Genomic DNA, 25,929 nt, shown 5'->3' with positions numbered 1-25,929 from the left:
CCTTGCCGCCTCTCGGGGCGAGCAGCACAACCCAGAAGTCGCTGAATTCGCGCTCAACGCTTCCCTCTCCGTCCTCCTTGCATCGCCTTCTCCAGATTACAATCTGGTCAGCATCGTCATCCGGAGGCTGGCCTGCCTTGCTGCATCCAGAGGCAACGACGGCGGCAACAATGACGCAGCCTATGACGTCTACAGGCAAGCCTATCAGATAGTTCTCGGGCTCAAGGAAGGCGAGTATCCCGTCGAAGAGGGGAAGTGGCTCGCAATGACGGCATGGAACAAGTCAGGGCTCGCCGTCCGCCTGCGACAGGTCGCCACCGCAAGGAAATGGATGAAAATGGGGTTGGACCTGGCTCGGCACTTGAAGGGCATGGACAAGTACGTCGGTGGCATGGAAGAGTGCGTTGCTAACCTTGAGAAACTCTGTAATCGAAGTGGTGAGGAGGGAGATGAGAATAGCAGATCTTGACCAGTCTTGGTGGATGAAGAGCAAAACTATTCAGTTTAAAGGCAGATTTTAATTTGGAACTGTTCTACACATCCGTTCTTCTGTTGTCTGAACGATCATTATATCATATAATGCAACACAAAACAAAAGCCTCGGGAACGGAAGAAGGCAGGCTTAGGGAAGACCGACTACGTGTCCCTTTTTTTATTTGCAGGCTTCCACAAAATTTGTGCGGATTTAGCGTTAGTTAACTGTCACCGCGGGTACAGCCAACGCAGAGACGAGCGGCCTTCCCGTGGGCTTCCGATGGAGGGGAAGCAAAAGCAAAATAAACAAATGAATGAATAATAGAATAATGGAGGGCAGAGATGGCCGCTCCAGTTTATTTAGTAGTTTTTCGTGCCCATTCTTTGATTTAGTTTGGTAAGTTCTTTATCTTTTCAAGCCAATTGATGACCCGCTTACCGTTGTTTCTTGATTCGTTTGTTCTTTTGTTCCTTTTGTTTAATAATCTGTTCGTGATGAGGGGGGATGTAAACGTTTAGGACCAATTCCAATTGCTCGAAATACTCCATTAAAGAAAGGTCGATCTGTGCATCGACATGGAGGCAAGGGAGCCCATTTTCTTTGATTCTGGAAGGTTCGGGTAGATTTCTTGTCGGGCTCGATGAGTTCCGTGATTTGCATTTGGCAGTCATACATGGTGTTTGATGAAAATCCTATGACAGGGTGGTGGTGATCGCCGCGTCAAGTTCGACGCCTTCATGGAGATGGAGTCCCCGCGCTTCCGCGCCATCCTCCGCGCAACGAGCGGCCGCCGGAAGCGTTCCCCCACCGACGTCAAGAGCTTCTCCCATGAGTTGAATTCCAAAGGAACCACCCACCAGATGCCCATCCGCAAACTTCAAGGTCTCAGCAGCCCGGAGGTGATGCACCGCTTCATTGTCATCCTACTGCTCTTTGATTTAGCGAAGACGAGGTCTTGACGCCTATTTGTCTTCTTCGATGTTTTTGTGTGTTGTGGTTGTTGTTTCGTAGGAAATAGTGACTGTGATTCGAACGAAATTTAAACGTTTGAAGGAAGAGGTTAACGCAGAATTGGGTGTATTTGCGGGCGATTTGGTGGACATACTTGAAAATGCCACGGTTCAGCATCCTGACTGGCGGATGCCTTTGGAGGACCTCCTGGTGATATGTCAGGGGTGTGCGGAGATGTCACCAGATGAATTATGGTCTAAATGTGAGGGGATAGTCCAGAATCTGGATGAACAGCGCCAGGAACTGCCCATGGGCACGCTCAAGCAAGCACACACCCGGATTCTTTTCATCCTCACGAGATGCACTAGGCTGATTCAGTTCCAAAAAGAGGGGGGTTATGGGGGGAATGAACATGTTCTTGGCCTATACCAGCTCAGTGATCTGGGATTTTATTCTGAATCAGGAGATGGTGGCCTCAAGATCTCATCAAGTGCTAAAGATATGAAGGAAAGGATGATCAGGAAGAGGTTCCAAGAACATATGTATCTTAGCCAAGATTTTACTGGTCACTGCACAGATTCAACTGCCAGTAGAGCTAGGATTTCATCCTGGAAGAAGCTTCCATCATCAACTGAAAAGAATCAGAAGAAGGACCATGATGAAAAGGATGAATTCCCCTCAAAGAAAGTTTTAGATTCATTGCCACCAATTGGTAAACCTACATTGGGTGCTCATGGTGATACTGAAAGCCTCGACACAACTGAGCTTTGTTCTAAAATCCTAGGAAGTTCAACGGGGCATCTGTCTGAGAGGAAAGATTCTGCTGATTATTCTGGAGATCAACGAATTCCAGTTCATGTGAAGCCAAAAATGATATGTAGGATATGTGATTATGAGATACCAACTATATATGCTGAGGGCCATTTTAGAGCATGCACTGTTGCCGATAAATGTGATTCAAAAGGTTTAACTATCGATGAGCGGTTGGAGAGAGTTGCCGAGATACTCGAGAAGTTATTGGTCTCCTGCACGCTAAAGAGATCAGATTTTTCAGAAATCCACCATGGGGTTGTTAAAGTTGGTGCTTCATGTTTAACTGAAGTGTCAGAAGTCCCATCTCAGTATCATTCATCCTCTCCAACTGATGCAGATATCATATATAGGGAATTTGCTGGTAACCTAATTGCAAATAATTTGAATGAACAACCTGCAATGTTGGGCAATTCACGTAGTGCTTTATCATCAGGAAGTATGACCCCACAATCACCACTAATGACACCACGAACTGGCCAGCTAGATTTGTTATTGTCTGGAACCAAAGCATTTGCTGATCATGAAAACTTTCAGCAGGTATCTTAGTTCTTAACCATCTGACTTAACATTAGGCTATTGAGATTTCTGGAAGATTTGAAAAGTTGATTTGGTAGTTTCTCTGATAAGATATTACAGATGGAACTATGGCTTTTCTTTTTTCATGCACAATAATAATTGGGTGGACCATCACCACAAAAAGAAGGGAAAATATAAAAAAGAAAGTGTAGGAAAATATCATAAACCATTTAAGTAGAATTGGTCCTTTCTTGCAAGCTCAAGTCTTCAATTGTTTGTCTTCTAAAAGACATGTTTTTTTCCGTCTTTCTCATCTTGCCATCTTTTGTTCTTTCTGATCATTGTTGTCTGAAACTCTGAATGAACTAATGGCCCTGTGAGTTTACTGAAGGTTGTGTATGTGATTGTCAGTAATTTTATTTATTTGCTGTTTTTATTGTAAAGAAACATTTAAGAGAACTGCCAATATTTAACTTATAATCTCTTTTTGCAAGATTTTGAAAAAAATATTTCATATGCGGGTCATCTATGAGTAGATGTTTAAAAATTTCAAGAAGCAGATGACTCATGATTTTTTTTTAATTTTTTTTGAAAATAAAGTGATCTTGTTCAACTAAGAACTGACATCAAAATTACAAAAATCAGCAGTATGATCCCACTGGTATGAAATCCCACTAACTCTTGCCATGTTAGCAAGCTTGTGGGCAACAAAATCATCTGATCTAGGGATATGAGAGTGTCTCGAAACATTAGCCTCTTTTTTCGGTTCAGAACAGTCATTACCCGTACTTTCCTTCCTGTCGTGTCCGTTTGCACCAAGGTATCACATATCCAAAGCTGTTGCACATAGCCCAACATTTGGTTTGTAAAGGGTCTTTGGCCTTGTGGGTGTTGGTCCCAGCTGCCACCATCCTTCCTTGCTTATCCCTTGTGATGTACCCAGTCCCTGCATATTCACTGGAGTTAGAAAACAAACCACCACATTCCATCCATATCTCACCTCATCTATAATAGTGGTATTATGCTGATAATTCAAAACCCTGTTTCTTCAAACAATGGTTTTAGAGATCTGTTCAGAAGATAAGGCTTGGAATTTTAACCAAAGCATAGATGGTTGGAGAGTGGTTGCCATGCAGATTATTCTTGATTTTTTTCCAACATCCACAGGGAGTTTGCAATAATATGTTTAAGCTGATCCACTTATGTTGCAATAACATTTCTTACTCCTGTCAGAATCATACTATATATTGTTTTAAGCTCATTAATGAGGATTTCCTAGAAGTTAATCTTTATCTCAACTATATATTGAGTATCTTCTTTTATTTAACTTCTGTTCTATCATCTGTTTTGGCAGATAGAAAGCCTTCTAGATATAGTGCACTGCATTGCAAGAATAAAAACTTACAATTACAACTCGCTCGAGAAAATGTGCTCCTATCTAGAAGACTTAAATGCTGTTATTGATACTAGAAAAGTTGATGCCCTTGTCGTTGAGACATTTGGAAGACGGATCACAAAACTGCTACAGTGAGTTAATTCAGATGAGATACTTCTTATAATTAATAGAATTAAAATTAAAATTTAAAGTTTTTAACATTGAATTATCAATTTTGTTCTTCAAATTCTATTTATAGATACAATGTTATGCCAATGGTGGTACTTTGACAGGGAGAAGTTCATTCATCTATGTGGACAGATAGATGATGGGAATAAAAATGTCTCAGATATGATGGTAGATGAAGAAGGTTCATTAAGAAATGGTATAACCAGTATCTCTGGAACAAACCCCTTGGGTGCAAAGTTTAAGGACCGAACATCTATTGAGGATTTTGAAATTATAAAACCAATAAGTCGGGGGGCATTTGGACGGGTTTTCCTTGCAAAGAAAAGAGTCACAGGTGACATTTTTGCAATTAAGGTAATAAGATTGTTTCTTTACCTTACTTGACATCATATGAACGCTACAGAACGCTACAGAAATTAGACTATATATATTGTCCAACCTTTACATCTGCAAGTTTTCAGTTTCATGTGGTTATGCCTCTTTAATTATGATTTATAACATTTTAATAACAGTCCTTGTTAGGGTGGTTTGTTCATGAAGCATATTATTCTTTTCAGTTGAGTTGTTTTGTTTATGTTACCATGTTAGGGCTTGAGGGAATACTGAAAGAAGTGATTTGTTTTCTGGCTTTAGATCTGTGGACTTATTTACTACAAGTCGTCTCAAATTCCTGTCTCCCACTTAAGAGTGCAGCCCCTAGATTCATTAATATGATGAAGATTGTTGTTACCTCTTACACATCCATGTCTATTCATTGCAAAACGTATTTGTCTTGATCCTAGAATCCATCAGATTATCCACAATATTTACTGGTTCTATTAAGTTTTCTTTATGTCATTTGGTATGATGCTGTGATTATAAGTTCTCTTATATCCTTGAGGGCATTCTCTTATATCCAGCAAGTGAAACCTGAATCATTCTAGTATTCTTCAGTTCCCATATATTCTGCCTTAAAATGAACTGAACTGTATTCAGTTCCCATATAAAGGAGGGAAAACAAATATTTTATCTTTGCTTGTAATATCAATATTTTTGTACTGCTAATCCTATGAATGAACTGTTGTAAAGTCTATCATGTGTATCTTTAATGCTAGCTCTTAATACTCAAATGTTTAATCCAGGTTAAGAATAATAAGTCACTGATGTTATATATAAGTCCATTCCTCAAATGTGGGACTATAATAAGATTGCCATAATTTCCTCTCTCAAGCTCCTAATATTCCTATTAGTGAAGACCACATATTGCTCATAGGTTCCTCAAAATTAGTCCAATATAATTTATGATTAACTTAAGTGTAACACATTCATCCAATAACTCGTATGGTGGAATGTTCTGCCAAAAAAATTTTTTAGAAGCTTAAGCCCAAACTTCCAAGTTTTTAGCAACAGGTGACCAAATTATGTGTATCATCATCTTTCTTTATTTCTTGTTATGGAACAACTGGAATGCTACATACTTCTTTTTTTCAATTTAAAGAGGAAAAACAAATAGCACTCAACTAGAATATCTCCATAATGACAGTTGCGAGTGTCCTTATTCATTACATCTTACGAAAAAATATGCTTCCTCTTCTAGAAGATATCCAGTTCTTATGGTGTTCTAATGGTTGAAGCCCTGTTTTGTAGTACAAGAAACTGCATCCTTGATGTACATACTTTTTGTCCATGTATTTTAGGTTCTAAAAAAGGCTGATATGATACGCAAGAATGCAGTCAAAAGTATTTTAGCTGAACGTAACATCTTGATATCAACTCGGAATCCCTTTGTGGTAAGCAGCTTTTTTTAAACTTTTAGCATTTTAACTGCTTTAGGATGTGTATCTAATTTTGATTGGTGAACACACAGGTGCGCTTCTATTATTCCTTCACATGTAGGGAAAATCTTTATCTGGTTATGGAGTATATTAATGGGGGGGATTTGTACTCTTTGCTAAGAAATTTGGGTTGTTTGGATGAAGACATGGCACGTACATATGTAGCTGAAGTAGTGAGTAAAGGAATCCCCATGAGACATCTATGATATGATCTATTTTATGCAATCATTTACACCAGAGAGGAGGGCCATATGTGAAGAGAGTTATAACTCTAGCAAATCATGTTTCAGGTTCTTGCATTGGAATACTTGCATTCTATGAATGTAATTCATCGAGATCTTAAGCCAGATAACTTGTTGATTGCTTGGGATGGTCACATCAAGGTTAGTATCCTTGGTCTTTTGCTTGCAAGTTGCCATTTCTTGTCAATGTTGTAATTTATGTGTCACATAATTGAAAAATATGTCTCTTTTTTTTTTGTTGCAAATTTAACATGCATCAATGGCTAGTACAATGATACAGACTTTTCGAGGTTCAAGTATAATTCAGATCCCATGTTTGCTTAAAATCATTGATAAAGGAATTTTGAAGAGAATACATTTCATTTATGTGGCTGGTTATGAGAATCACTTTCCAAGTATGTTTTACACGTTCGTTTGAGTTCTGCCTCAAAATAGCTGAACAGGGAATACAGATGATTGGCTACACATCTGTTTCTTGTCCTTTAGAATGCAGCTGATGATTTGGTTTTTATTATTAAGACATCATAATTTTGGCTGGTCATCAGCTGACCATAATAGAGGATGAAACATTTACCCAATTCTATTAGAATTTAGATAAACATGATACATTTTCAAACCATTTCTTTTAGGTTGCACTAAGAAAATTAAAATAAGTCTATTAGAGTATTAAAATTGGTTGCATTATGTAGGTTGAGTTTGTTTGACTTGTCGAGCCTTTTTCTGATCCTAAATTTATGGAAATTCATAATAATCTCACAAATGCTAGTTCAAGATAGTGAAAAAGAATATATTACTCGAAATATATCAAATAAGTTATATCTCGTCAAATGCTATCGATCTAATGCTCTCACATGGTGATGGTAGATTTCAAGGATTGAAATTTCATACCGTATCGGAGTTTCGAGCTTCCCTCAGTACAGTACTGTGTACCGAGCGGTATGCCCTAATACATCTAATTTGGGCATAAAATCCTCCGAAAATACTTGAAAATAAAAAAAAATTGGGATAAGGTTTTTAAGTTATAAATAAATATAATAATGGTATAAGTATAGCAAAACCAATGTAAATTAGGTAAGAATAGTATCATATAACTTTTTCGGACTTTGAGGAATAGCCTTGTGCAAGGTTTGTATTTCGGTCCGTTACGGATTGTTCTTCTGTAAATATTAAAATGTCTATAGAAAAATCATTTGAATTGTTAATTCACAAATCATTATTTTGTAGAGTTTAAGAGAGTGTAAATATGAGAAAAAATAAGTTTGAAGTTGTTTGAGAGAGTGTGAGAGTGAAATGGGGGAGAAGATAAGTTTAAAAACCTATGAGAAAGGGCTACCGTTGGAGCATTGTTACATCTGTGTTGGGCAGTAACGATCAAAATTTCGACCGTTATCATCCCATATACCCCCTATCATCCGATACGACGCGATATTGAGCGTTCCACCCGGTAAATGGTGGTCTGAATACCGGTAAGTATCGCCCGTACTGGGCGATATTATTTGAAATTAGAAACCTTGGTAGATTCTATTGTCAGAGTGAACTTTTAGATGTTTCCCAATATGGCCTTCATATGCCAAGTTTTGTATGTAAATTGTAAAATATTCTGCATAGTTCTTCTAGCGTAGTCAAATCTGATTGTAGTTGAACAATTTCACCTTCTTGCCTCTTTTTTTATTTTGTTTCAAGCTTAGTTAAGTTGATCCACTAATATATTTAATTTATATATAACATTATTTTTAAGCTCACATATCTTTTGATTTTGCTGCAGTTGACTGATTTTGGGCTTTCTAAGGTTGGTCTTATCAACAGCACTGATGATTTAACAGGTCCAGATGTCAGTGGTTCTGTTCTATTGGGTAATGATGAACCACTTCCAGTAGCACAACGAGCACTAAAACGAGAACAAAGGCAGAAACAGTCAGCTGTTGGAACTCCTGATTATTTGGCACCAGAGATACTTCTGGGAATGCCACATGGTTTGTCATGATAAACGTGCATTCTTCCTCATTTTTTCCTTTTTGAAGAAAAAGAGTTGCACAGTTATTTTGTTCTTATATCTAATTTCATTATGTTCTCTATGTTGATTCACAATGTCTCGAGTGTAGGTCCAACTGCAGATTGGTGGTCAGTGGGGGTTATTCTTTTTGAACTTCTGGTAGGAATCCCCCCATTCAATGCAGAGCATCCACAGGTATGCAACTGTGGAATCCACGGAAATATCAACAACCTTCCTTGAATTGATAAAATATAGCAAGAAATGCTGTATATACAGTACTGAGATGTACAGAGCGATATTTACTAGCGTGCCCAAGTATTAGTAGAGGGTCTTGTGTGGTGCCATAGGTGTGCAGATGTACCCTTAGTAATGTGAACCACTTGCCTATTAGATCTTCAGGAGCATCCAAATTTACCTTTTCACATAAGTTCATCATATGTACCTGGGAAGAACATACGGCTTTTTTGTAATCAAGGAATTTTAATGCTAAGCTTTGAATAGTTATTTTAGATAGCCTAAGGTTATGAGACTTGAGAAACATACCAGAGTAGACTATTTTATATCCTCGTATGACTAGAGTGCACTATAACTTGTTAGCGGTGTTCATGATTGTACCTTTGAGCTGATCATAGGTTTTTCTTGTTCTTTGTGGTCGGATCCTTCTTGGGCATGAATGTCAAAATTTGGAAGGGGAATGTGTCATAAGCCACATTTGATGTGTGCTAAATCCCAAGCAGGACCCAGGAACTAAATAATAACTTTGGTCTAGCCCCTTTAGATGAGGTTCTAGGTCAATCAGTATTGAACATGTCATTCTTGTTACATAACGTTAACAATCTTTTGTATTAGTCCAAAGTTCATGTGTAAATGCCTATGTTAAAGTGCTTTACATTCAGCTGAATGCTCCAGCGGCAATATAAGTTCATGCAATTATGCTTATCCCTGAATTCCTCGTTATCAATTTTACTCCTAGAAAGTGTTGAAGCACAAGTGTCATTTAATTACTGAACTTTTTATAGTAACAAACAATGTGCTTTTGTTTTTCGCAGAAAATTTTTGATAATATTATGAATCGGGATATACCCTGGCCACAAGTGCCAGAAGAGATGAGCTTGGAGGCTTATGATTTGGTTGACAAGTAACATCTGAGAGTCATCTTTTTTCTTTTACTTTCAGTTATTTTTGTCTTTTTTATGAATTCTTCTTTGATGTCCTCAATAAGTATTACCTTCGTGCACCTTGTTTAAAATTATCTTCTGCACCAAATGAATTGTCAAACAATGTGAGGAAAAAGAAAATAATAAACTATAGTAGTCACTTAGCTGGTGGCCATGGCCACGTACTGCTTCAACAAATTCATAGGAAGGTCAAACAATTATTTTCAGTTTATCAACTTGTTCGTATAGCATTCATATTGTTAGAGCATATAACATTGTTGAATTTTCAAAGCTATGTACAACTTATTATCCAAGAATCACATGGAGTGCAATAAGTGAATTTTATTCAGGAAGCTAGCCATGCAGTTCTTATTTCGTCATTAGAAGTTTCAAATCCAAGAAGATAAGTGCTAGACCAGTTGGATTAGAATGAACAAAAATCTGATCAGCAAGAACTGAAAACCTTGAACAAAGAGACAGTCTGTCTATTAGTCCAGCTCCATCTTCACATGCCCAAGGGTCAGATAAAAGAAATATGTACCTGGCATTGTCAACAATGGTATCTTGATTCTATACCACTATATAGGGTCTACTTCTAGGTAAACATCCTATTCAGTATTTGAGATGTAATAATACATTTAGAAAGAAATATTCGATCATCAAAACATGTCAAGGTGAACATCTTAAACTCCAAATTCAAATATAAGATCTTGAATGAGCAAATGTGGAGCTGTTACTATTGCTACCAAGCACGGTGGGAAATGTATCTGATTTTGTTATTAAAATGCTTACATGGAGGGTGATCATCAGAATCATTTGGCAAATTAAGCAAATAAAAATGTCATCGAAGGCTATCTTATGTCTCATTTGAAGTCATACCTTGATATATAAAAGTATCATACCATAGCTTCCACAAAGGTCAGCATCACAGATGCAACCTTATCTGATGCATGTATACCTGTAGTTACATTAATGACCTTGAGGATGCATATAATGCAACCTTATCTGATGCATGCATACCTGTAGTTACATTAATGACCTTAAGGATGCATATAAACCAAGCGCAGTTCAACCACACTGATGATTGGAGACAATTTTATATTCATCTTCTACCAAAATTTTAAAATGGTTAGTTCCCTGGCATAACTTAGTTCATTCATCTTGTATTCCATATGTGCATGTTGCTATCTCTAAACCAATAAAGCTTATTCCTGCACTTTCACATTTTACTACAATTTCTTGATTTACTGAGCTTTTATCTCTGTAAAATGTCTTTCCACGAATTTGAAGAATTTTAAAACTAAAACTACTATTCAAACTCATTTTTCATTGGATTCAGATTGCTAATTAGGAACCCAGTCCAAAGACTTGGAGCAACTGGGGCTGGTGAGGTAAATCTCATCTAGCTTATGAACAACTTGTGCTAGATCAGTATGGCCTGACACAATTTTGATCCCTAGGACAGGTGAAATCTCATCCTTTCTTCAAAAGCGTCAACTGGGATATGCTTGCTAGGCAGAAGGTTACAGGAAGAGCCTAGTTGTTATTCAAGTTTTCAGCTATCGCAATACAAACAAGCATAATGAAAGAGTGTTTTCTTTGCCACAGGCAGCATTCATTCCATCAACCGAAGGTGATGATGACACAAGCTATTTTGCCAGCCGACTTCCATGGAATGCAGTTGATGAACAACTTTATACAGAGTCTCATGAATATGATGATATGACTGATACAGGCAGTATGAGCTGCTACAGTAGTGCTCACAGCTCTGACCTGGATGAAGATGTAAAGAACAGACATCTTTTCTACTTGATTTCAAGAATGTTGTTATTCTTTGAGCTCTCATCCTTCATTGAAATTTTCTTTGAACAGGGAGATGAATGTGGCAGTATGGCAGACTTCGGGCCGACGCTCTCGGTGAAGTATTCCTTCAGTAATTTTTCTTTTAAGGTAGAAAATTCATTGAAACAAACTAATTTTGATTATATATAAATTTCGGTTCGAAATATAATCTTACTACGTAACTCTGTAAACCATGACCAGAACTTGTCGCAACTGGCTTCCATCAACTATGATCTTATAACAAAATGTAGCCAAGATTCAGGATACGCTTCTCAACCCTGAGAGCATTATGGAGACAGTAATTTGATTCCGTAGATGGAGACAGTAATTTGCTTCCGTAGCTACCAGTTCAAAAGTTTTGGCAACCCAGTGATAACTATTACATGAACCCTGCGACGTACCTGACCAACAGTCATTCACGAGATGCATATCTTCCAGCACGAGAACATTGACCACATGGCAGCCTAATTAATTTTCGTCTTGCGAACAAGGTGAGATTTCATTACCAATTTAGAGCTCAATATCTGTGTTAAAAGAAATTACTCTATTATTTCAGATTAGACTGTAATTAGTACATCAGATTCACCAGTTTCCACTGTGGTGTACCAGCGATTCAGCTTCTCTTTGAGCTCAAGACCTTTGCAGCCCAGGCGTGAGGTTTATAAGCCACTGGAGTGAGGAAGCAGCTCCTCAATCCAACTACAACTTGTACAGTGGAGAGCACCAACATATGGAACTTGCATTGAGCTTACAGTTGACAAAGATTGATCGGTCACGATCTATGTGATCAAACCTTGAAGTGAAGCTAATAGTCGTAATAAACCGTGTGAATATATGCACAAATGTTTTTGCTCGGCTTTCAAACCGATAAGACAAACCATTTGATGGTGGTTCAATTCTTGTACATTTCTAACATTATTTGCTACATTTCTTAAGAACCAAGAAACATCGAGAATGTTAAACATGCAAAAGTTACTTGTCCCATAATTTTGTCCGACAGTTTTCCTACCTTTGGATCTCCACATCGCTGTTCTTCCTGCGTTCCTGCGTGGACGTTGTTAGCAGGGCACGCGACGCGAGAAGCGAAGGGCTTTCCGTTCTGTGGTCACGTAAGTAATCGCAGCTCGGCTTATAAAGCGGGTCGGGTTTGCGTTCCGCGGATCTTGATCCGCCAACAGCTCAAACCCGCTTTAAATCACAACATTTATGATGACGGCTCCTTCTCACAAAAACGCCATCACATGATTAGTCCATATTATGAAAAATACCCAACAGAATTATATAGTATATGATCGAATTTGTTGTATCCAAAAATTAAATTATAAATTAGATTATCTTTAGAGTCCCACATTATTATTATTATTATTATTATTATTATTATTATTATTATTAATGCACTAAAATTAGTAATAATTCTTTTTTGGGGTTAATTAATGAGGAAAAAAACTAGCACCATAAAAAAAAGGGCACCCGAGAGCCTCGCACCCACCAGTGCCGATCGAGTGGGACCCGCGATGACCGCCCTGTGGACACCAAGAACCACACGAGCCTCTAATCCGCCCTCCGCGACACGCACCTCATCCGCCTCTCCACCGTGTCGATCTCGTGCTATTCGATTGGCTAATCCCGCGACGCCGCATCGTCACAAAATCACCCATCTCCCCCCATCCCTCCGCCGCAGCTCCAAGCCAGATTCTCTAAAGCTACAGAAGCGCCTTTGGGGATTTGGCCAGACCGGAAGAGAGAAGGAAAGGGAAAGAGAAGACTGACTGTGATGCTGTCCATTTGCTCGGCGGCAGCTACTTGTACTTCTCATGCACAGGTGATCGGTGTTCTTTTCCGTGCTAAATTTCTTTACATTTCTCTGATGCAAACACGTTGAGCGCATGAAGCAAAATCGCAATTTTATCCGTTGTATAAGTCGATCAAAGCCATAAGTATTATGGGACGGCATAAAGATGTTTGACACTGTCATAAAGCTTCCTTAAGTCCAATGTTTTATGTGTAGGTTTTTCGGGCGATGACAACATTCATGAAATCTGTAAAATCTGCCTGCTCTTGTGATCATTTTAACCTCGCACTGTGGTATTGATCGATGCACATTCACAAGTCTCTGCAACGTATGAATATTAGCATTTGTCTGATCGCATTCAGTTCCAATGTGGTAATACCCTTTCCACTGATGTGGATTCCACTAAACACACAATTTTTGTCTTACCATGTAGACCAAGAGTACTTTTTTCATATGCCTGATTAAAAGTTCATACTTCTTATGCTTGATAGCACTTGCTAAAATTGCTTTGGTGCACGTTATATGCAACCAATCAAATTGGATGTACATGTATATGCTCAAATGATTCAATGAACATAAATGTGAGAATGAAGATTTTCTACTTACATTGGATACCATTTGCTCCTAAAGATTTCTATTATAAACTGGTAACTTTTGTGCTATCCAAAAGTAGCGGGCAACAAGCAAACACTTCGGTTTGAAAGTTGAGAAACTTTGTCTGCAGGCATCTCTCCATGCAGGTGCAAAGGCTTTTTTTCCTCTTCGGAAGGTTATAGATGATAGGCACATCTTTAAAGATGAGCTACTTTTCTACATCCAAGATGGTACTTATGCTAGTGATAAGTCACTCAAAACACATGCTACTAAATATATGCATTCACTAGTTGTGGAAAGACCTCAGGGATCAGGCACCTTAGACTCATTCATACTCTCTCCCTACCGGAATGAATCTGATGATATAGTTCACGGATTTCCAAATGACTACTTGGATACTTTGCCTGATAGCAGTTGTTACTCAGAAAGTGAAATATATGGTTTATATCCAGTTGCCGATGATATACCTGGGCCTGAAACTTTGCCCACTGAACTTGGAAGAGGTATTGCAGCAAGTACTCCAATGCCACTTTCTGACACATCTGATGTGACCAATAATGGATTCTCAGATCTTAAAGAAAATGTTGAGAATTTTATAACTGGAATTAATCAATCTGTAGATGCATCACTAGGAAGAGCTGAAGATGCTGTGCAGAGCACTTACAACACACTTAAGATGTCTTTTATGGATGCAATTGAAAGCTTCACAAAATCAATCGAAAGTGTGTTCAGTACTTCTCTTTCTTCGGTGTATAACTCCAAAGAACAAGCTGGTGGTAAATTGACAGGATTCTCTAGTATGTTTAAGGAAAATGTGCATGGAGTAGGTGGTCTAGCTATTGACACTCTGAGGCGAGCAATTGTTATGCTGGAGGATTCTTTGGGAAATACAGCATCATTTCTTGTATATTCTTATGGATCAGCAAAGTCATTGCTTCCACCAAATATTAAGGAGTCACTCGACTTGTCTGAGGAGAAAGCTATTCAAATTGTAGAGCCGGTTGGAGCTGCTTTTCAGAAGGTATACTGGTGGATCAACATTTTGCCACTTTCCAGATTCCTTTCCATAAGTGTGCATGTATAATGTCCAACAGTGTGAACACTGCATGCCATGATGCAGGTGTATGCCATTATTGAAGGGTTCGAGAAAATTCTTGGTTTGGATCCTACTGATCCAATTGTCCAGTTTGTACTTTTCTTTGGCAGCTCGGCTGCTATAGGGTAACTGCAAAATTTCTTTTTATCGTTTTCCTTCCATGGATCTCATATAATTCTTGATCAGTTAAAAAATTTATCTCCAATTTATCTGCAGAACATCTTACTGGTTTTCCAAATATGGCGGATACTCTGGTGATTTGACTCCTGAAACAACTTTTATGCTTCTGAAAGATGAACGGGATGCTGTACTTATTGATGTCCGGCCTGAGGCAAGAGACTGTAAATTTCACAAGCCTTTTCTTTTCTTCTGTTGTTCCTGCTAGACTTAAGCAGTCTATGTTAATTGTTGTATACTGGATTCTACAATGCTTCTTGTTATTTTTTATTTTATTTTCCCCATGATAGAAAGTGCCGTAAATTTCTCTCCATGGATCAAAATCTGTAAAACCTTTTTCAGACACAATGATTCAGAGGTATATGGAACTTTTGATTTTGTGTGAGGTATAGAAGGAATAATGTAGAGTATATAGCGAATGTATGCCTGGTTACAGTTATATGGTTCATGTAGGATCTAAGGGAGCAAGATGGTGTTCCTGATTTGCGAAGAGGTGCTAGATCTAAATATGCAAGTGTGGTCCTTCCTGAGGTATGTTGGCAGTTCTTTCTTTTCATTTTTCTTTAAGGGCAATTAAAGCTTCACTCATTGTTATAGTATGATTTTACTTCTTTCTCAGATTGATGGTTCAGTAAGGAAACTGCTAAAGGGTGGGAGAGAAGTCGATTATTCTTTAATTGCAGCTGTCATCCGCAGCTTGAAAATTATAAAAGTACTGTACCTTTTAGTGACAAGTAGTTACAGCATCAAATTTTCCTTTCTACGTCATAGATATTCAGTGTGGTTCTTGTTTTCCTCAAATGTGTAGAATGAGTCAAAGGTCATTGTTATGGATGCTAATGGTGGTCATTCTAAAGCCATTGCTAGATCCTTGAAGAAACTTGGTGTAAAGGCAAGCACTAAACAATTTGTCTCAAAAGTGTTTTCATTGTCCAGTGATTACAATCTAATGCAATGACCTTGTGTAACTGACACACCTGGAAATAGAATCCTTACTTGGTTCAAGGTGGCTTCCAATCTTGGGTCAAGAATGGTCTCCGCATTAAAGAGCTAAAACCCGAGACCGCATTGACATTACTGAATGAGGTATGACAAAATTCATTAGGACTTGCATCATTATTCATCTTTGCACTTCACTAAATATGGATCTTTCTCAACTCTTTCCTTCTGAAAACTTTCCAAAGAATCAGAATTTTAGTTCTTTAAAAATCTGTATCTTATTGCTTGAGTTAAAATTAATGATCCTACTTATTAATATTGGTGGATGAATTCCCTTTTTATCAACAAATGTTAGACAGAAGTTCTTTTTCCCGAAATAATTATAAATGTGGCATCATTCATAATCATGGAGATAGCTTTGATGAAAACTTGGTTTCTGCATGTACTCACACATTTCATTTAGAATGTGTGCAGGAAGCTGAGGCAATCATTGAAGATATTAAGCCTACCCCAACACTTGTTATTGGATATGTCGTGGTAAGATGGTTGATACCTCTCCTTTTAACGATTAAGCCTTCCAAATTCCTAGCTGTTCTAGTACCAATTTTGCATGATCGATTTTGAGTCAATTTATTTAATATGTATTCAACATGCTCCATCAGACAATTTTACTTTCAAATTAAATGCTTTAGTTTTGGACGACTTAATTAGATTACTGATTTCTTTTTTGTGTGTATATGGCCAGGGCATTTCTGCAGCCATCTACGCTCTGCTAGGTAAGCATCATTTAGAATGAGATAAAAGGTAATTTGTGATAACCACTTTGCTTTCTGATCCCGGAGATAGCTTTAACATCAGCTATGGACAAACCAAGCTGGACTAAGCAAGAGATAGACACATTTTCTACTATCATATCAGATAAACAACCACACTTATTGTCATTAAAACAATAGCCTACTTAATTCACTTCATAACTCCTCGTAAGTTCAAGCCTAATAACTACAATCTTTGAATTTCCTTCACAATCGCAAACTTTTCCATGCTATTAAAGTGCATTCATTCAGTAGCTGTTAACAATAAATTACAGTCACTGATTGTATACATATTTGTACTTCTTTTTTGTCATAAGAAGTACTTTAATGTGAGTAATGTTGTTGAGAGTTGAGACAGTATTGTGATTTTATATGAGCAAATATATCAAGAGTAAAATATTTGCTTGTTGATCTGTCAGTGCATACAACCATATCTTAAAAGACAGAGGATTGGAAAAAGTAGTCTAGTTAGGCTAATGATTTCTTATCAAGATCACACTCCTTCGGAATACTAAATATGAAATAATCATTATGGCACCAAAACCTCTAATTTTCAGCATGTTTCCAACTAATTTGTACTTTGGTTGCAGAGTGGGAGAAGACACTGCAAGTTATTGGTATTATTGGCCTTGGGCAGGTACCATTCTTCTGTAAATGGGTTTCACACTTATGCAATAATTTTCAATAGGAACTTTATACCCGTTCTGATAGATGATACTTTCTGGCAACCACATTCACTGCTAGCCACATCTTCTGTAAATGGGTTTCACGCTTCTGCAATAATTTGCAATATGAACTTTATACCCGTTCTGATAGATGATAATTTCTGGCAACCACATCCACTGCTAACTATAATAGGATTCAATTATATATTGGTGTTGTGTGTCTGCCAAAGGACCATTCTTGTTGTTCAATATGTTGCTTGTGGACTTATTCTTGGATATAAATTATAGAATTGAAGATACACCAAAATGGAAATCATTTAATAAAAACAGTTACTAATGATATTACCAGAAGCAGGTTGATTCGGATTTATGCCATATCCACCATAGAACAATAGCTTTAGGAAGCATGCAGATACGCTGAATGCCAAAACTAGAAATGCTAGACAGCTAATATAATTAATGTAATATATCTTGCTTCTTCATGTCTTTGTGCCTTCTTGTTTAAGTTACTTCTTATCACTGAAACATTTATCTAATGAGGCTAAAATGGGCCATTTAAAGCATGATAACAAAATGAAGTTGATGTGTTGGAGCACTCTTTACGGTACACTTTTTTATTGTTCAATGAGCATAGTTGGTTGTAGGATTACCTTTGCAGAATTATGACTTGTTTTGTTAAAATATTGGAAGCCTTAAAGTGACAGGATTATTTATATTCCTGGTCTTTAATTCTTGTTAATTTTTTGTTCCCTTCAACATTTTTATACTTATTATGCCCCTCTTATTTAGGTTTGCATGATTCTCTTGCATGCCTTTATGATTACCCACCATTACGCAACCACTGGTTATCCACTAACATGTGTCATTTCTACTTATTTTGTAGAGTCTCTATCGAAGGGTGGCTTCATATGATGATTCTAAGGATTTGAAGAAAGATGTTGGGTAAACTTAATGTTGTCGCTTGCCTGATATATCTCAATACATGCTAACCCTAATTCTTAGTTACCATCAAGAAAAATTGGGCGCAAAAATATGAACTCTATTTTTTTTAACCTAATCAGGACTGGCAGATAATTCATGAAATTCAAATGAAAAATATCAATCTAACTTATAAAATGATAGACAGGAAACAAATTTGTCTATCAATGAAGAATGCTATACTACGCATACTTTCTCTCTTTCCTTTATGAGAGTTTAGTCTGACAATTAACCAAACCATTTTTTTGAGATTTCTGTTCTCCAGTGCTTAAGTACGATGTAGGCCTATTCTCATTTACTCCATGCTGCTTGCCTTTGTTACCTTACCAAACAATAAAGTGCAAGTATTGTGAGCATTACATGGTTTCTAATGCTTGACTTAATCAACAGTTGAACATAGATGGCTATCCAAACTGGTTGTTGTTTCAATCTAGACAGTGTAACTTGAAGTCCTGTATGCTTTTTATTTCAGGTTGTTGCTGTCTCCAGTGCGACTCGGAGCTCAAGCATTCTCATGGGCAGCCACAAGACTAGAGCCGAACAAGTTTGGCCTACCGACATCGCCCTCATCAACCGCTGTGCATGATCGTGTTGTGCAAGCAGCTGCAAAGCATGAATCCCAACCATCCGATACCAACGAACCGAAAGGGCTGCCACAAGAATCAGTGATTCAGACTAATGAGAATCAAGTGTCGGAAGCATGACACTGTTTTTTTTGCTTCTGTATATAGGCAACAACGAGACTTTCCTCAGCTTTTGCAGTCTCAACTTGTTGTATGTCAAGTGCTTAATCCTGAAGCTGATACTCAGCTAGTATGTAAAGTGATTTCCAAAGTGCTTAGACTACTTGAAACCAGGATTCATAAGTTTCAATGTGATCGATTGTTTATGGATCAGTTGATGTCTATTGTTTTGGTTTCCTATCTCTTATCTGCTATAACTTGAAAGGCATGTATCCACAACACCTTATATGTAAAGACAAGATCAAATCAGTGGATCTTTTTCTCCTTTTTTTCCTTTTTTTTTGAGAAAATTCATCAAGATCTAAATTCTAATCCAAAAACATGCTGTCATAAACAAAAGATGTTTTTGTTGTTTTGTTGAGAAGATTAATCAAGACCAGAACTACAAAACAATCCAAAACAAGCAACAAGGCAACATAAATGACAAGGAGATGAACACCAGAAACATGAACAAGGCAGTAGGAAATCACAACAAGAACAGAAGGAAGGAATCACGTAACTCCCAACCAGCAAAACTATATGAAGCTGCTCCTCCTGCCGGCAACAGCTCCCACAGGCAGCGACACAATGGAGTCCACGCTCATGCCGCCCACAGACTGCGTGGACCTGTGCCTCCCTTGTCTTCCCGTGCTCTTTGATCCACAACACCCGCCACCGCTAATGGTTTCCTTGCCGGCAAACAGGGAGCCTATGCTCTGACCCAACCCGAACGAGAACCGCTTCTTCTTCGGCTCCTGCACAGACACGAACGCGCGGTCGTTCCTCACCTTGGCCTTGGCCGAGGCGGTGGGCGCCATGTAGTTGGGCACGGCGAAGGTCGGGCAGCTCGTGAGGCTGGCGTCGTCGGCGTCCGCGGGCCTCAGGCGCGTGTAGTGGCCGCGGTGCGGCCGGCGGGGGCCGGGTGTGGCTCTGGGACGTATGGCGGCCGGCGAGCGCGGCGTTTGAGGACGCGGCGCTCGGACGGGCGGCGCTGGTTCGGGGTTGTCGGAGGAGGGGTGTTGGCTCTCGAGCCATGTCCACCACCAGGGTGCGCTGCCGGAGCGGAGGCCGGTCAGCATGGCCTCGGCCGACCTGGGCGTCACCTTCAGTAGCTGCGCGAAGAGTCCCGTAAAGAGGTAAGAGCTGTGATTCTAACCTGTTATTACTGTTGATGTTGCATGCAATCTGGACGCTACCACAATTCATTATGAGCTCTTAGATCAATTAGAAACAAGCAAAGCTTCAATTTGCATGATCTTTGTCAGGTAACAAAATTGCCTTGTGGGGATGGTGAATTACTAGAACTCCGCATAGTAGAACCAAAAATGATGATTACATTGATGGATTATTGCAAGCAATGTGTTATAGGAGGAAGTTTGTGACTCCAGCGAGGGAAGAATACCTGGTGGGTGTAAGCATACGCCAATGCCCTCTCCCTCTTGATGACTGCCTCCACCTTGTTCCGCATCCTTGCTTCCAGAGCCTCTCTTGTGAGAACGCTATCATCCCATTCTTCACGGCCTTCTTCAGTCTGCAAGACACCCACACACAAAGTCAGCAGACTCTGCTTCTAGATTTACTTACTCATGGTGATTTCTCACTTGGTGAGCAGCACTCCACTTGCCGAAGTTGCTCTCCGTGTCCTTCTCACACTTTGGTGAAGTCTTGTGGAGTTGAAGACTTCTGCTCTCCATCATCTGCAGCCTATTAGCTCGTATCTGCAGCTGTACTCGAACAAGCATCTGCATGCATCTCATTGTGTTCATCGTCTGGCGCTTCACATTCTGCCCTCTCATGGCTCTTTGAAGTCTCATTAGCCCCTTCAGTGTGTGGTAGCTCCGCCGAGCCTGCTTCATGGAAGGGAATGTGTTGCTATCTTCTCTTAAGCTCACACGAGGTTATATGCCTAGACTTGGTCAATAAGCTTGTTGTTTAAATTCGTACATGCAAATGGAATTTGGATGCTATAACGAATGACATGAGTTCTTATGATCATACTCTAATTTTTTACAGCAGAGCAATACTACTTTTTGCTTGATTTCTTCTACATCTACGTTCTGATGTTAATTAAATGCTATGATGAGCTTACCTGATGACCTCTATAGGCTGCTTGAATCTTGATTGCTGAAATATGAGCGTAGTTTGGGATCATTGTTTGTTTTCTTGCAGCTGGTATAGATTGTTGAACCTTCTTGGATGGCCTTGAGTGCACTCCGTCCTGCTGCTGCTGCTCACTCTCAGCATCTTCCAAGATCTTCTCGATGCTGCTTGGTTCTCTCTGCAGGGGAATGAAGGAATTGATTTCACCATGCTTGGATTTTCCAAAAGGCCACCTTTTCTTCTCCTTTGTGAGTTTCTTCTCTGAACCCTACATTCATAAAGACTTCTTTAGATGTATTATCAAGTTCATTACCATGAACTTTCGTGATTGAGAGATCAAACAAGATTAACGAATATATTTGCTCGCTGTGGTGGATTGAATAGAATTTCCTTGCAATCCAGTAGTATAGCAAAAATGGCAGCAGAATACCTCATGCAGCAGATAGAATTATTAATCTAACATCCATTGGAATATACCTGTTCACCTATATCATATATTTTTGAAGTTCTGCCTCATTCTTTATCTATCTTGTGTTACCAAGAGATGTAACTGAGTTCCATATTGTTAATGCATGATATTGTTTTGGTAATTGTTGGATTGAAATTTCTCTACAATCTTGTTGTCCTTGAAGCAATCTTTGGGCTGCCAAGTATCGGATATCACATGCAAGAGATGGATAATCAGCTTCATGTCAAATTGTCAATTATTGGGTCTCTTATAGATGTGGAACTCCCGGAACAGTCATTAAGGTAGTTAATTCTTCCAGACATTCTGGCTGAGGAAACCTTAAGTTCAACTTACTTGGATCTGAACTCTTGCATCAACAAATTTATCCCTGGAGCTTGAAGTGAATGCTCTTTTTATAACAGAAAACCAACTTGATTTCTTGCCCATCTCTTTGTTATTTCGAGTCCGACCATAGAAATACCTGAAATGCATGCGACAAGCAAACTTTTAGATGTTTAGGGTGATAGTACTATTCAAGATCTTCAGATAATATTATTAATAATTTGAACAATTGTTTTCTCCAACCTGCAAAGAACACTAAAATTGGCTGCAAAGAAAATTTATATTAGTATGATAGTCTTCTTGATTGCTTAAAGAAAAATCAAAAGTGAATCATATTTGTAGTTTTTTTTTCCTCTCCCAATCAAGCAGTTTTTCTTTTTCTGGAAGAAAGATTTCTTATTCTTATGGTACTGTAATCAATTGCATTACGGAACATTTGTCTGGCTTTAGCATCCTGTTGGCAAAACTATGTATTGTACTAAAATTTCATAGATCTTCACCTTTTTTTTTACTTGTTCTTATGAGCTTTTCCTAAGACACTTTCTGCACCATGCAAGTTAATCAAAAGAGCTTCATCTAAAATGAGGTGAACGCAAAGCTGGAATGCTCCTTTTTCCCTTTAAAAATTGTTCCCTCTTAGAACAGATAATGGAGAAATACAATTTCAGACTTGTAACTTTCCAAATCAAAGTCTCTGAAAAAGGGTAAAGGAAACTTTAAGTTTCAATTATTGTCTTGTTCAGACTTTCAAAGAGTGTACGACCATAATTTGTTTATTACTAAACTTCAAAGGAAAACATTGAGAAGTTATAGGTTTACAATCACAAGCAGTCCTCGATTAAGATTATGAATGTAATTCACCTCATAGTATTTGGCTGTTTCATTATTTATTCCATTATGCAGACAATAACTGAATTGTTTCTTTCCTGTTATAGTCTTTTAAATTTATACTGCCACTACGAAAGCATTGCCTCTGGAGAAAAGAAATTTTAGTATGATGAGAACCATTTTTGCACGGTAATGTGTAGCTAATAGAACTCTAGTTAATGTACTACTCCCAAAATTAGATGAAGAAACCCTAGAAGTTGAATAATAGATGACACTAAAAAAACTTGATTACTACATAATGTTGACAGTTTTAAACAACTTTTAAGGCCAATCAGAAAATAAATTTTCTTCCTATTCACATCCTCCTTATAAAAATCTGATGGTTTACAGCCATTATGACAGTTAACAGTCAAGTCCAATTAATTCAACCCATGCACTGAGTAGATTTGCAGATATTATAGAACTGCAATTGAAGTTTCACTCATCAACTGAACTATATCTTCGGAAATTTTTGTAAAAAAGAAAATTAACTTGATGTAGTTTCCATTCTAGTAAGAACTGTAGATCAATATAGGAAGGTTTACATTTCTACCTTGGCACACTCCAGGAACTACTTCACTAGCAAAATCATTCGGCTGCAGAAGAAGATGGAGATATGGCTTGAGCTTGGAATATCACTTCACCATAGAGAAACTGCTCTTCTGCCAAGGAACTATATATATATGTATATATATGCAAGGTTGGCTTGGTTTTTCTCATTCAATGTGCTTGGCATCTGGTTCTTCCTTGCATGGATTAAGGTCCTTTTGACCTCTCTCTCTCTTTCAACTTTTTCTAAGTGCAGGTTGTTCTATAACACTCTTTTGGATTGATGAGGAAGAGAACAATCACTTCATGGCCCCAAACCAACTTTACTTCAATAGAAAGCCTTCTGAAGACAGCTATAGGCACTTGAGAAACTGTTGAGGTTGCTTCCTTTTTTTCAGTAGAATTGAGACACTAGGCAAATAAATGTCAGTGGAGTCCTATAGAAGTTTACTATGTCAAGTTGGTCCAAAGATTCAAAGCCAAGGTGTTTTAGATCCTTCCCTTGTATTTGGAGCATGTGGTGACTCATCTGAATGCCCATTATAATACTTTGCCTGCAATCATTGGTGGGTTTTCAGGTCTTGTATATCTTTAATATGACATGAACACGGCGTGGACAAACTCTGGAAAACTTTAATATGACAAGTTGTATAAGTTGCACACCTGTAGACGAACTCCTGAAGAAAAAGAAGAACAACATAGGATCAGTGTGCTGGACCAACCTAACCAAATAAAATGGCCTCTCTTTGATCAATCATCAATTGTATCATCTGAAACATTATCAAGAGTTTTAGTCACAGAAATCACCTCTCATACCTATAATTCTTTTCTTTTTCATTTGCGTTGCAGGTTAGGAAGCAACCTGAGGTGTTCATCTGGACGCCTTAGAGGAGATCACAAGGCAAAATATAGGATGTTTGCTTATAAGCTACTCAAGATAAAGGAAGCATGAATCTTGACAAAGAAGGGTGGATCCCCCATCCAAATGGCCTGTTTAGTTTCCAGGGAAGTTATTAACTATCGTAGGTTCATCATACTCATTGTTACTGTTCTTGAATCATCAGTATGTCTGTCTCTGGAATATCTTTGCAAAAGGATTAGTTCATTGACATGACACATCATTAGGTGCTGATCACCTTGTTTTAACTGATATTTCTCATCAGAGTATGGCATTACAGTGTCCTGAACTCCTGATTGCCTTGTGTACTAATTGTGGCATTTCGTTTTCATTTCCTTGTCAACTAGATTAACAAAGCATACCTTTTGAGGCATATAATAAACTTTTGTAAGATCCGTATTTTGTCAGTCACCTTTTGTCTCCAAAACAAAGTTTTGAGACTCAGATCAGTTTTGGCATTTATCTCAGCATTATTGGAAACATAAGATTTATGCAAAGTCCAGGGTTCATCATTCTCTAATACGAGGCAATTTATGTCTGAACTTATCTTACATGCAGCATTAGCCTTGCTGGGTACTCAAACTTTTTCGAAGTACAAAGAAAAAGGTTATGTTGTTTCGGTCTTCAACATTCTTGAATCAAATACCTTTGTCAGTGTAGATTATACTAAAATTCTCTTGATCTTACATAAATCTTCTTTTTTTCTGAATCTGAATCTGAATCCTACTACTGCTGTTATTATTTATTTTTCCTGAGAAGGAAACTTTGTGGACTAATAAACTAGACATAGGTCGTCAACAAAAGAAAGGCAGATGCTTTTGGAAAAAGAAACAGATGGTGATGACACTGTCAAACACTAATCAAACTAATATGTCTTTTTTTCTTCTTTTAGGTTCATCACTTCCACTGGAGTGTGTGAACTTTGCAGTTCATGTGTATGTAGTGCATTCCATCCTGTTCTAAAGGTATGTATCATCATTGGTTGTAGATTCCTCTTATCATGGCACTTGTATCATCATCATCATCCTCCTCCATTATGACACCACATAAAACCAGTGCTTCTTTTATCTTACCTGGTAGTATATAGTGCTTCTCTACCTAATGTTTGGATTAATATGGGCAGTAGAAAGGCAAGGCATTTCAATCAACTACATGATGAAGACTCGTAGCTTTTGGGTCATGGCTGACCAAGTGTAGTGCTCTCATGATGAGGACTTGCCAGAATCCAGCCAGCGAAGGGGATGATGATATGGTTCCTTTGCAATCACAACAATATCTCATACATGAGGCAGAACCGAAACCAGAACCATATGAAATCGGCCCGGTTTCTATTTCATTTTCCCTGGAACCCGTGTTTTCGGAACCGCGATTAGCTCTAACATGAGGTTGTAATAAAAATTACACAAGGAATTTTTTTTTTTAATTTTCATTTATCCTATTCAGTTAAATCATATTAATAGAAAATTATTAATTTCTCAGTTATTGTTTAATGGAAGGGTACAAATAGAAATTTACTGTTGAATCGGTTAATTTTGGATGTATATTTGTCATGACTCGGGTCTGATGGGCTAATTAGCCTATCA

General features: G+C 38.2%; 3 protein-coding genes and 2 long non-coding RNA genes across 11 annotated transcripts; 4 read left to right on the top strand and 1 right to left on the bottom strand.

Moving 5' to 3' along the window:
* The first annotated feature begins 718 nt into the window (after positions 1–718).
* On the top strand, positions 719–12,346 carry LOC135585580 (probable serine/threonine protein kinase IRE). Of its 5 annotated transcripts, none has more exons than XM_065123055.1 (18): positions 719–871; positions 994–1,088; positions 1,177–1,374; positions 1,487–2,776; positions 4,110–4,282; positions 4,424–4,673; positions 5,996–6,088; positions 6,166–6,306; positions 6,424–6,516; positions 8,141–8,348; positions 8,478–8,563; positions 9,418–9,506; positions 10,865–10,916; positions 10,991–11,047; positions 11,134–11,310; positions 11,398–11,475; positions 11,569–11,858; positions 11,977–12,346. In XM_065123055.1, the coding sequence occupies exons 3-17, from the start codon at positions 1,213–1,215 to the stop codon at positions 11,647–11,649; spliced, it is 3,030 nt and encodes a 1,009-aa protein (XP_064979127.1). In that variant the 5' UTR covers positions 719–871; positions 994–1,088; positions 1,177–1,212; the 3' UTR covers positions 11,650–11,858; positions 11,977–12,346. The 5 variants fall into 5 exon arrangements, with proteins under 5 accessions (XP_064979127.1, XP_064979128.1, XP_064979129.1 ...); XM_065123056.1 differs by having other exon boundaries at positions 994–1,094; XM_065123057.1 differs by lacking the exon at positions 994–1,088 and having other exon boundaries at positions 748–871.
* A 624-nt stretch (positions 12,347–12,970) lies between these two features.
* Positions 12,971–19,316, top strand: LOC135620246 (uncharacterized). 3 transcript variants are annotated; one of them, XM_065123052.1, is made up of 14 exons: positions 12,979–13,189; positions 13,376–13,531; positions 13,884–14,774; positions 14,874–14,974; positions 15,066–15,180; positions 15,480–15,557; positions 15,646–15,738; positions 15,835–15,918; positions 16,014–16,112; positions 16,440–16,502; positions 16,711–16,741; positions 17,368–17,414; positions 18,326–18,384; positions 18,893–19,316. In XM_065123052.1, exons 2-14 carry the CDS (start codon positions 13,463–13,465, stop codon positions 19,122–19,124), a joined length of 1,962 nt encoding a protein of 653 aa, XP_064979124.1. In that variant the 5' UTR covers positions 12,979–13,189; positions 13,376–13,462; the 3' UTR covers positions 19,125–19,316. The 3 variants fall into 3 exon arrangements, with proteins under 3 accessions (XP_064979126.1, XP_064979124.1, XP_064979125.1); XM_065123054.1 differs by lacking the exon at positions 18,893–19,316 and having other exon boundaries at positions 12,971–13,189; positions 16,429–16,502; positions 18,326–18,378; XM_065123053.1 differs by lacking the exon at positions 13,376–13,531.
* Positions 19,317–19,678: 362 nt separating this feature from the next.
* Positions 19,679–23,580, bottom strand: LOC135618284 (protein IQ-DOMAIN 14-like). Its single transcript, XM_065119164.1, has 6 exons — positions 23,453–23,580; positions 22,045–22,171; positions 21,232–21,510; positions 20,744–20,989; positions 20,545–20,673; positions 19,679–20,254 (listed from the first exon to the last, which is right to left on the bottom strand). Exons 2-6 carry the CDS (start codon positions 22,135–22,137, stop codon positions 19,679–19,681), a joined length of 1,323 nt encoding a protein of 440 aa, XP_064975236.1. The 5' UTR covers positions 22,138–22,171; positions 23,453–23,580.
* On the top strand, positions 20,142–21,993 carry LOC135620245 (uncharacterized). The gene is made up of 3 exons (XR_010489669.1): positions 20,142–20,278; positions 21,312–21,490; positions 21,875–21,993. It is a non-coding gene; the product is annotated as an uncharacterized LOC135620245 (long non-coding RNA).
* On the top strand, positions 23,478–25,737 carry LOC135620244 (uncharacterized). Its single transcript, XR_010489668.1, has 3 exons — positions 23,478–23,599; positions 23,705–25,311; positions 25,470–25,737. It is a non-coding gene; the product is annotated as an uncharacterized LOC135620244 (long non-coding RNA).
* Positions 25,738–25,929: the final 192 nt, after the last annotated feature.

This window comes from Musa acuminata, chromosome BXJ2-8, assembly GCF_036884655.1.
Source record: "Musa acuminata AAA Group cultivar baxijiao chromosome BXJ2-8, Cavendish_Baxijiao_AAA, whole genome shotgun sequence".
NCBI classification, from domain to species: Eukaryota; Viridiplantae; Streptophyta; class Magnoliopsida; order Zingiberales; family Musaceae; genus Musa; species Musa acuminata.
Note: the sequence above shows the minus strand (reverse complement) of the source record. Positions and strands in the feature narration are given on the sequence as shown.